Source organism: Phocoena phocoena, chromosome 6 (assembly GCF_963924675.1).
Source record: "Phocoena phocoena chromosome 6, mPhoPho1.1, whole genome shotgun sequence".
Classification (NCBI taxonomy): domain Eukaryota; kingdom Metazoa; phylum Chordata; class Mammalia; order Artiodactyla; family Phocoenidae; genus Phocoena; species Phocoena phocoena.
In genome coordinates, this window is record NC_089224.1 from 68,478,709 (window position 1) to 68,490,886 (window position 12,178).

A 12,178-nucleotide genomic window follows, 5' to 3' on the forward strand; every position below is an offset into this window, starting at 1 on the left:
CAAGCCCACGGGTCCATCTCAACATTAGAACCAAACCCCAAACAAGACTATGTCTGTTGTTGTAAACACACTGTCATGCCTAAAGTGTCATTTATAAAGCAAAATAAAAGGAAAAGGGAGATAGGATTGAAAAATTATGACCTAAGTTCTAAGATTGTTTTAACCCTAAAAGTGCCTATTCATTTCTTCAAAATTAAATTGCCTATTATGTACCACATTTACGATGTTTTACAACACTCATCTCATGGCTCTCACTTGAATATATCATGTTCAGGGATGGCAATGGAAAAAAATTTACAATATAGCCATGCAAAGTCTACAAATGCAACTAAAAAGTTCAATATGAAACATTTTCTAATTATCCCCCTTTAGGATTTCTAACTATGGCTTAAAAACCCAATGAACAAGTGGAAGTTTCCCTCTGTACATGGCTTTTATTATTTACATAATACAATACAGCATCAATGCTGAATAGCATGATTATGTGCAATACATAAATATGAACTATCTGTACACATCTGCAGATCTAACTCAGAACTAAGGTACATAAAATTGAAAGCAAAACTGAATGCTTTAAGAGTAAAAGTAAAAACTAAGACTGAACACTGCAATAAATCAGAAGTAGTGCCTCGTGTACATACTTAACTATTTACAGATGAAAACAGGCATTACCACGACACCAATCTAACTATACGCATTTATATATAAAAAACACAAGTTTCATACATCACAAAAAACCTTCCATTATAACACAGAAGTGATATTACCAGACAAGCATCAGTGAAGTATACTGCCTCTTCTAGTTGTTATTGTACAATGCTGTAGATAATGCAGCCCATGCAATACACCCAAGAACACTAGAGTCCTACACCCAAGTACAATTAATATGATAAAGCAGCCCTCTGCAAGTGGTGCTGGATACCACTAAGAAGTCTACCGCAGCCATGTTGGTTATGATTTTCCATGCAGAAGGGTACAGTTACATTAAGAACTGAAGTCTTTAAAAAAGCTTTTAACATTCTTTCTTGAACCAAAACAATTCAACAAAATATGCACATGAAAAATTAACTATTCAGATACCCTTGCAAATTAAAATTCAGATGCATGTTACTCAATAGAGCTGCTATATGTGAAAACCAAACGTAGAGTTTTAACTTCTTCTTGTAGACAAATTAATCTTAGTGCAGTTCTGTGCTACACAATATTGTTAGCAATGAGAGTAATGCAGACATCTTCTGGTGCAGGCCAGCACGATAAGCTTCAAAGATAGCTCAAGACCCTGGTTGGCTTCATCTGTTTTACTCTTTATAACCAGTTATGATGTGTACCTTCCAAAGAATGTCTTATTTGACAGCTTTTAGAAGACCAATTAGCCAGGCTTACATATGGCACCAAAACACTGGTTTCACGGAAAGGTCTGATAGCTTTCTTTATAGCTTTCTTCCCGCTTCCAAGGAAAATGTGGAAATTAACAGGGTAAAGTTTATGGTAGAAGTAGACTGCCAGTCCTTTTCTGGTGTACCATTAAAAAAAAAAAAAAAAATACAGGCACATAACACTAGCCAGAGATTATACCTTGATTACATTCTCAAAGGCAGATATGCTGCAAACATGCAGATATTTCACGTACTTTGTTTGGCACAAGGGAACTAAATTTTGTCCCTATTATCTGTGTTTTCAACTTGCTGTGCAGATTTTCATCCAATTTTATTCAGGGGAGGGCATATACATTTTGTAGGGCTGTATCTATCCAATTCTGCCTGTAACAAACACCCACACATCCTAAAGTATCAATTATAAGACAGACAAGTGTAAAGTAAAACTCTGGAGAACATCAAAGGAAAATGGCCATGCATCTGCTCTTTAATGTTTTCCTACGATATATTAAAATAAAAACAAAGTTATCAGTCTCTTCACAAGTAGTAATTTATATTCTCTGGATTTTTTCAGCCACAACAACTGGATTCTCTTTTCTGATTTTTGCTGCAGCTTCTGCTTTGTAATCATATGGACAGTTGTGCTTGTCAGAGTAACGGTGAAGTCCACAAAACAAATTTCCACACCGGCAGTCAAACCCTGTACATACAAGAGGAAGTAGAGTCACTTGGGAACTTGTAGCAATTAAAAGAAACAAAAGCATTAGTCAATATAGAAAAGGAAGCAGATTTTCATGACTCTTTGCAACATTAAAGAGTCTGTCACTTTAAACTGAAAGTGCTCCTAACCTCCCCTGACATGGTGAGAAATTTAAGTAACTATCCTTCCATAAACTCCTGTAGGTACCAAACAGGGTAGAAATTACACAGGCTCTGGAGTCAGGCTGATTTGAATTTAAATTCTAGTCCTACCGTATGTTAACTGGGTAATGTTTCCTCAAGTGAAGGCTAGGAAAAGACAACCACATACAGTTCTGAGATGTATCTAGAACATTTTGTGCCTGGTTCAAAGTAGGTGCTTACTATTTAATTCAGCTATCTTTTTCCCAGGAGAACAGAACAAAGGAAAGAATCAAAAGGGATTAATTTTTATCAATCCGATAAAGGAAAGTAATTCAGAAGGCCTGAAGTTAGGAAAGGGTTTCATATGACTAGACAAACCAATGGAAATCAAACTCAACTTCTCTTCACTGTCCTCTTTCCAGTCTACTCTGAAAACTTTCTATTCTTCAAAGTCGGGCATTTTGTTTTATGTGTAAGACTGACCAGTCCCTTAGGGAGTAACTAGGAGCTCCCTGAATACCTGTAAGGCCAACTTTCTTTCTGCACATGAAACATCTGTTCTTCTTTGGTTTGGGCAACTCAGGGGCTTTTTCTTCACTTTGAGAAGTACTGGGCTGAGAAACTGATGGACTGGGCTGAGTGACAACTGAAAAACAAGGGTAAAAATTAGAAGTCTGTCAATTGTTTGGCTGATAATTATCTAAGACCAGACCAAAACAAAACAAGAGAAACAGTAAGATTCTTCCTGAAAATGTTTAAGTCGTCTTTCTTGAAAACATGTACTTTAAAAACAATCTTCTACTTTAATATCAGAACTTCTTTCAAATCTGAGAATTTCTTGCCAATTAATACCACCTGCTCCTGTAAATTTTATTAAATTATCACTCCACTCAAATTCCTTTAAACTCACTCTAGTCCTGGCAAACAAAATCCTAATTCTAAATTTTAAAGACCTGAGAGATGTGGTCATCTGCTCAGCTTTTCCATATTCCAATTGCCTAAATGCAAACTTCTAAATTAGGGCAGTTCAAATTCAGGAAATAAGGTTACCAACTTCTGAGGTAATTAGCTATAAAGTCATTTTGCTTTTATACTGATAGAAAAAAGAAAAATTGTGTAGATAAACCCAATAAATTTTGACAAGTAAAACCCAAGTCATTAATCCCCTAATTAACTTTAGATTCCAAAATTTCACAATTATTACTGTGCCATTTTAATAAGTGCTTTATATTGTCTTACATAGAAAACCTGCAGGATTAAAAAAAAAAAAACTTGAAAGATCAGCAACCTTGTCTTTAGGACAGTGTAAGTACTTGTGAAGCTTTGATTTTAGACTATTAAGGATTCCAGAGACAAAACAAGAATTTTTAGAGCACAGCTGTAATTTACTTTGTGATACTTATCTAAAATGGGTATGGGGCTTCCCTGGTGGCGCAGTGGTTGAGAGTCCGCCTACGAATGCAGGGGACACGGGTTCGTGCCCCAGTCCGGGAAGATCCCACATGCCGCGGAGCGGCTAGGCCCGTGAGCCATGGCTGCTGAGCCTGCGTGTCCAGAGCCTGTGCTCCGCAACGGGAGAGGCCACAACAGTGAGAGGCCCGCGTACCGCAAAAAAAAAAAATAAATAAAAAAATAAAAATAAAATGGGTATGAAATTTGGACAGTAAGAGATATGACCTACTTTTAAAAGTCCCTGTTTCTCCACCTAAAAGATCTAAGTTTTAAGTTTACTCATGACATCAATGGAATTTGTCAATATAAAGATAAAATTGCAGATTACTGTTTTAAAGTTCACATTACCACCAGGTTATTGAAAACAAAACAGCAAAATTTAATTCTACTTTTATAAAACTCAGTGAAACCAGAAGCACTATAAGCTGAGTTTTATTATTAATCCAAACCCCAATAGCAAATTAACGTATACAATACTAAAATTATTGCCTAACAATAGGTCAACACTAATGCTATCAGCATAAATCCAAACCAATTGGTTTAATAGGTACTGTAAAATTACCTCCAAATTTATAACTCATTTGCATTAGTAATATATCCAGTGAGATTAACAGTCTAATATGAGACCAACAGTAATATTCTAGCTACTACTTATTCCTAATAATCTACTATGGCAACGTTAATGTAATTTTTCCTGATGGTGTAACAGTAAAGAACAATCTGTGGAATAGTGCTGGGGAGGTGACAGCCATATTTCCTTGGCCACACCTGAAAACTGGACAGTGGTTCCTAAAACATACAGGGAAGAGGGGCGGGGGTCAGTCAAGAAGAGAAAAATGATACAGAAAAGGCAGAGCAGTGAACTACAGAACGCCTACTAAGAAATAATAAATGCACAGAATAGCTATAGAACTAATCCAAAAGAGTACTGTTCCAAGGTCAGTGTCATTTTGTGTTTTAAAAAAACAAAAACAAATGAAACAGAACAAAAGCCTCACAAATACTAATTTGGTCAGTTTTTCATAAGGATGGAACTTACTCAAAAATACCAAATATGGATTCACCTGCCCAACTTAAGAATTTTCATCTTAAATGTATCAATTAAGAGTGATATGGTTCACATAAGCTCAGCCACGTACAAAAGCAAGCCTCCAAAGCAGATTACACATCCACTGACACTATTAGCTCACAATAAAGTTTTATATTGTGTTCAGTCAACACTATACCAGGAAATCATGAATTGATCAAATGCACTATGTGCACCATAGAGTATATAGATCATTGTTCCAGGGTCTAGTGCAGATAAATCAAACAAGTCAATCTTCTGGCAACATTAAAGCACTTCTGGTTTTGCTATGTAAGGTCAGCATAGACTCAGTCACTAACTAATGAAAACCAAAATGCCTTTCCACACTGAGTTTTTAAACTCCCATAGGGATCCCACACTTCTTCAAAAGTTTCTTTTAGTGTTTGATATGTTCTTTTGCTTATTTTCTACAGTATTGACAATATCAAGACTGAATAGTTAATGCTTTTGATTATTAAATTTTTCTCCACAGCTTTGGAATTTAGTCCGTATAATTTTTTCCGTTTGTGAACAATACCTTCTTTAATGATTTAGGTACTTTTAAAATATATTGGTAAACAGTTCATTAAATTCTTGACATTTTCAGTCTTCATATTATAAACTTTGCTGATTTGTGGATGCAGGGGCAAGGGGGGATGGGCAAAGAAGAAGAGATTAAAGAGTGACTATTTTACACGTCAAGGTACTTTAAAGATAGTGGTTTGCTTGGCCTATATTTTATAGCTCTCTCTCCTCTTTGGTCCTTCAATGGGAAGGAAAGAATCCCTCCACCAACCCTTTCTTGTACTACCAAATCCAGAACTGAACTAGTATTAAACAAAAAGCATACCTGGCTCTGACACCTCTGTTTTCGCGGTAGTTATTTTGTCCTCTCTTGAAATGCTCATTTCTGTCATTTGCTGAGTTACAGGCAAGGCAGCCACAGGCACATTTCTATTTAAGTTCAAGCAAACATTTTTAAAGATGTTAAGGGTACTTCTTGGAAAGACAGTAAGTTGTCAGTTCAACATATATTATTTCCATTGTGATCAAATGGAGCTAAATAATCTAAACAAGATGCCCAGCACAGATGGATGAGAATAAGGAAAGCAATTTGATGAATGGCTCATCAATTCAAGCCTGCATATTTATATAGGTTACGATGTTCTATTATAGCCAATTAGAAATTTTTAGCTGTGCCTGTGATTTGTTTAAGGGCAAAAGGGGTAGCTTTGCCAGAATGCCTTATGTGGCATTACAATATAGTCTGCAGAGCCTCATTCTCTACAATTATTATGCCTCAATTACAAGGAAATAAAAGCACAGCATCTCAACACAGTATCCTTGAGGTTGTTCAGGAGTGCGTTGTTAATACACATCTTTACTCAATGACCTACAAGATCATATATTAAAGGACACTGGAATAATCACCAATTGTGCAACACATGTAAAGCCAAGGGCATCTAATGTATTAACATCCTTATTATAATGCAATATGTATGATGTAATACATCATTATTTATTAACATTCATAATTATAATGTCATTTATTTTTATTTCCTCCCTGTATTATTATAAAAACCCAGAAATGTTTAATCTTACCTTGATTTTTCAGATGTGCTGCCAGCAGCACCTTCACAGTTGTTTAAACTAGCGTCTGCTCTTTGTACAGATGCAGAGTCTGAGGTAGGACTGTTGGAACCACTAGCTGTCCCTATTTAGAAAAAAGGATTGGTAAGACAAAGCAACACTACAAACACTCATTACCAAAACTATTAATAAGTAACAAATACTTGCATTTAATTAGGTTAGTGACTTAAGTACTTTCACTGTGCTGCAGAATCTTACACTTAAGTGATATCCAAACAACAAAAAATATATATTAAAAAGTCATATCCAGTGAGTACATGTACTCAAAAATGAAAATGAAAAAGCTAGAAGATGCTTGTAGACAGTCACTCATTCCTCATGTAGTCATTCCAAGTACTTGGGCTACTATTGCTTTAAATTTCAAGCTTTTCTCGAGTCTTCTCTCCTTGGACTTTCAGGATTCATTCTCAGTCTTAGGCCCCAACTCTTGGTTCTATATTTTCTGTCCACCAGGTCTTCAAATGGGTTATTTCTTGGAACCAACTTACCCATTGGGCTCATTCTGCCACTATTCTGCTGCCTCTGAAGATGTTCTTTGTAGCAAACAGAACACATTCCATTTGTCCTAGGATTCCCATAAAAGCCACATCCTGTACTACACAGCATGGGCCCTGGGGTCTGGTTAGTCTCCTGAGCCATTTTTCTCCTGTAAACAAAACAAAACAAAAATTTTAGAAACTAGCAAGTAGTAAAAAAAAAAAAAAAAAAAAAAACACTAAATTAGTATGATAGTCATTATTGTACCTTTGTCATTTCTAAACACTGAGTCTGTTTCTAACAAAGCCCCCAATTGTGTTAATCTTTAAAAGAGAGTAGGCTAAATTATGAATATTTTGTTGCCTTTATAAAACATGAATGGAACTGTTTTAGCTTGATAAACAATGAACTATCATGACTTCACATTTTTAGGACAAAAAATTCTATCATTAAACATTAAAATGTATTATTTTACCTGTCACTGTTTCTGTAATTCGTGAAAAGGTCACCCTTCCCGATACCAGAATTATGTTTAAATCAATTTTGGCAATTGGTATCTTTAAATCACTTTCTGCTCTCCTACACTACAGGCAGATTATTTCAAATAATCACAATTAACTACTGACTCTTCATATCTACTAGTTGTTCTTTAAACTAGCTGTATATTGGATGTAGCTCTAGAGCTTTCTTAAAACTAACATCTGAACATACGTGGGCCCTATAGTAATTCAGTTCTGCTACAGGGCAGAGCATCTGTACTTTTTAAATGCTGCAACACCTTTACAGAAGACTGAAAAGAGAGCTGGTAGATCATCTAGCTTTTCCTGTTACCCTGGCACCAAAAAGTGAAGTTCTTTAAGAATTTAGGAAAAAGCTGCTTAGGAAATTCCTTTTGTTCTACATTTGACATGAGAAATCTGGGTCTGAGTATACTTTAAAGTCAGTGCCTAGAAACCTATAATGTACAAATTATCAGCCATAGATTTCTCAGCCAACGGCTCTATTAAAACTTTTAACAAGCACTTGTCTGCCTCATGACAGAAAATAATGAAACCTTTCCAAGCTCAATTTCAATATGGCAAAATAAAGCAATATACACAACCTTTAGTAATGGTTAATATTTAATGCTAGGTTACCAGAAAAAGCTTTATATAGCAAGCATACCCTTGCTTTTCCAGAAGCCTTCTTAAAATTAGCACAAACAGTAATGTTTTGCTAAATTTAGTAAAATTTCCTGAGTTAACAGACATAAATATTTAAGAAAAAAAAATTTAAAACCTGGAAGGTTTCCATGTCACCTTTAAAGTATGTATGAATGTACCAAAAGCGTATTTCAGAGCATTTTATCAAGGGGAGATTATGTGCAATAATTCTGGTCATTCTCCTTTAACTGTACCTTAATGTTGACTATGAAGGTGACTTATAAGTTATGAACTTTTCAAATAAGTGCAGGAAAGTACTTTCAGCTACAGCTTGTTACTTCCTAGAATTTCATACTGCTTTTTCCAACCACCACATACTAGGATACACTCTTGAGTTATTAAAAGCAATGTTTTAACAAGTATTAACACTTTTTACCAAAATTATAAAAAGGGGGGAAGAGGACTAACCAAACTTGACCTGGCCTGAATCCTGACAATTATTCCAACAATCTAAATGATAGTAATCTCTCTTTTTGTTAGCAAAAATCCATTATATTTCAAGCTTGAAAATACCTCAAGCCAATCAAACTTGTACTGAAAGTGACCAATACTTGCAACTTACTTCAGATAATAGTACTAATTTAGTTGACACTATCTCTTTAAATAGTAACTGGAATTTAGCTGACTCATTTTGGATCAAGGTAGTGTAAACATTTCAACATCACTTAGGAAGTTTACTAATAAACACTTTCAGCTGGGTTTTTAAAATTTTGAGTATAACATGTACAAAAAATGCTTCAAATAAGAGTGTATTTGCATGCCTACCATGCAAAGTATGTGAATCTTTGCCCTACACAAAAAGCAGGGCCATTCCTTGAAGCCAGCTTAAGAATTACGCTAGCTCACTTGCTATACTAACTTCTAGTATCATCTAACAGTGGCTTTAAAAGTAAATTGGCCTAAAAGTCAACCCACATTAATATTAATCTGATTCTTAAAATCTTTTGTTTATATAAATGGGGGTGGGAATTTCACCCAATGATTTCACATGCAAAGTATTCCACCTTTCTTCAGAAAACACATCTACCTTCAAGTCACAATAAACAGCCTCCAAACTGAAACACAAGAGACACTGGGACATCAGTCTTCTACATGGCATCTCATCTTGTAGATTTTCCCCCCCTAGAAAGCCAGCTTTTAAATGCCACCACAAGAGCACAGCTTGCCTTAATATTTCTCAGAAGCTTAGATCACATGGGCGGGCGCTTCAGCCTGTCACAAGGCTGCAATGTGACAGGGTGAGCGGGATGGAGGCTCTCACATAAAGCCTAGTCAACAGAGGCCTCTGAAATCAGCTTCTATTTTTATCTCAGAGCCTGCCAACTCCTACACAACCCCAAGAATTAAGGATGCAGCGCTCATATAAGAAAACAAAACAAAAAGATGCCATTAAGATTGCTAGATTTTTTCTAACACAGGGAATGATCTCACATTAAATCTAGAAAATGCAAGCATCATTAATCACTCATGAAGCCAAATGGTCAGGGCTGTTTATAAAAACCAAGCACAGTGAAGAGCATCAAGGCAGAAAGAATCCTCATGATTAGTGGCAATTTTTTTGAGGTAGGTGTGGGGGATGAGTGCCATTAGGTACTGTGTTTCCCCACTTGTATTTTAGAAAAGTACAATACCATTATTATTTACTACCTTTAAAGTTGCTAGAAACTTGAGCATTCATCATGTCAGCTCTATCAGGTATAGCTAGAATGTTTATTTTTATAGTTTTTATAGCTGAAATGTTTATTTTTTTACAGTTTGTGGCTTCCTATAATTCATAGGAAAATCAAAACCAAAACCAAAAAGACAGGAGCATGTAACTGAAAAATTCTCCAGCCTCAAATATGAATAAAAAAGGCTTTTATGCCTATGGAATTTACTTCTCTCAGGTGCACAAAATGTTAAAAGACGTTTAACAATGCCTGCCCACCTGGAGTTGAGACCAGAGTTCTAGTTTCTAATCTATAAGCCAGTGACCTTGGGCAAGCCCTTACTCTCCAGATCTCAATTCCCTTTTGCTAAATGGACATTTAGTGTGATTTTTAAAGGCTCCTTTTCAGGCTTAATACCGGGCCTGAGAGATAGAAAATAGGGAAGAATTAAACATCTTTTAGAGGGGGACATTTTTAGAAGAAAATTTTGAAAAATGAAATTGCAGTATTTTCACCAATTCAGTTCTAAAACCCTACTTTTAAAAATAAGGAGTAAAATAAAATTCATTTAGATTTTTTTAAAAAGTCTGTAAGTTACCTGAACGGCCAAGCTGAAGAACAGTGGCTCTATGACCTATATACTACTTTACCCTAATGTGCCCTTAGACTAGATTATTAGAAGGCAGTCATTCAATAAAGATAACCCGGACTTTTTCCCAAAACACAGCTCCACGGAGTGCGTGGAAAGCGAGTAAAGAATTTCATGTTCCTCAGCCTAAATGCACGAAACAAAGGGGAAGGTGCTCCATTTCCTTCATGAAAGGCATCTCGGGCGAGAAACGCAGCAACATCGGTAAAACTAAAACACGACAGAGAAGACCCCTCTCACCCAACGTTCCAGCGGATTATAAAACAAGTTCGGGTCCCACTGGTCCCCCATCCCTACCGCCATGCCCTTTCAAGCCAAGGCCTCGTTCAGGAAAGCACTGCAGGGCCTTTTCCAAAAACCACTGAGTCATGCAGAACAGCAGCTCCGCAAGCCAAGCCGACCCCTAACCCTGCCGGTCCCGCGCCTACCCCCGACCCTGAACGGCCCCTCCGAGGAGGCGGAGATAGGGGGTGCGGCGGGCAAGGGGCTGGGGGCGCGGCCGCCGCGACCGCCTCTTTGTCTTTCCGGGTTTGGCCGCCCACGCCGGGCGCCACCGCGGAAGGCGGCCGCGACGGACTCGAGGGAGGCCCAGACCTCGAACCCCCGGAGGCCGCACGCCAGGCATTGTTTCCCCGACCATGAGTGTGCGAGTGAGCCCGGGGCACAGGGAACTAGGCCTCCGGCCTCGACGGCAGAATGCCGCCTCCGTCTTTGTGCTTCCTGAGCTGGCTGGCGTGCTCTCCTCCCCCGGACGCCGCCATACGCTGGCCGCTCGGCCTTCGTCGGAGGCCCGCGGCGCCCGAATCCCTCACTCCCCACCCTGGCCGACCACAAGTAGCCGGGCGCCCTCCCCAAGCCCCGTGCTACTCACCCTTCGGCGGCAGGAACCGGGCTGGCGCGCGACGCCGGCGCGGTGGGACCGGGCCGAGCCCTCACGGAGGGGCGAGCCGGAAGCCCTGAATTCGCCGCCGCCGCCGCCGCGGGCCGGGAGCGGGTCAGACCTGCAGGCGGAGGTGGCGCCGCCGCCGCGGGGTCTTCCTTTGTTCCCGCAGCAGCACCGAGCGTGGCCGGGACACGCCGGAGCTCGGGAAGTGGGAGGAGGGAAGCGAGGGGGGGCGGAGAAGGAGGCGGAGGGAGGGCCGAAGGCCGCGGCGGCTAACACTGCTCGCGGCGCCGGCCCGTCGTTGCCTCACGCCTCCACCGGCGCCGGGTTTGGCCAACTCCGAGGGCGAGCGGGGCGCGCGCAGCTAGGCCTGGGCGCCGCAATGGCCCGCGGATGGCGCTCTCTGTCGCTTTGCTACTGCCGGGGAAGGTGTGCAGCTCCAGGGAACGACGAACCCCAAAAGGAGATGCACGTAGGCCCGCGCTCCAGTCAACTGACGCGTCCTCTCCACCCGGCGCTCAGGCAGTGAGGGAAAGGGGAGGGGGTGCGGGGTCTGTGCGTCAGCGAAAACCCCGACGGCGGCCGCGGCGGGGAGCGCGTTGACGTCACGTGCTCGACGCCGCGCCTCCGCCTCCAGTCACCCGGCCGGGGAGGCGGGGCCGAGCCTGAGCGCGCTACCTATGCTCGGAGCCGAATCACTGACTCGGCTGCTGGCCCCAGGGTGGAGTTGGAAAGAAGTAGTCCTGTGGAGGATGCGTTTCTATTTTTAACCCGATTGTCCGCCCTCAGCCTCTCTCCTTCCGATTTTCTCAGTAAAGCCGACTTTTCGCCATCTGAGTTCTCACGCTTTGTTTAAAGCCTTTGGCAGACATTTCCCTTTCCTCCTTACTCCCCACCCCTTCCCCACCCAACAAGAACGTGTTAGAAGGAT

General features: G+C 40.0%; 1 protein-coding gene across 1 annotated transcript; it reads right to left on the reverse strand.

Annotated features, from left to right (window-relative positions):
• Positions 1-254: 254 nt before the first annotated feature.
• ZFAND5 (zinc finger AN1-type containing 5) lies at positions 255-11,783 on the reverse strand. Its single transcript, XM_065878644.1, has 6 exons — positions 11,236-11,783; positions 6,876-7,033; positions 6,340-6,451; positions 5,588-5,691; positions 2,740-2,865; positions 255-2,076 (listed from the first exon to the last, which is right to left on the reverse strand). Exons 2-6 carry the CDS (start codon positions 7,024-7,026, stop codon positions 1,928-1,930), a joined length of 642 nt encoding a protein of 213 aa, XP_065734716.1. The 5' UTR covers positions 7,027-7,033; positions 11,236-11,783; the 3' UTR covers positions 255-1,927.
• Positions 11,784-12,178: the final 395 nt, after the last annotated feature.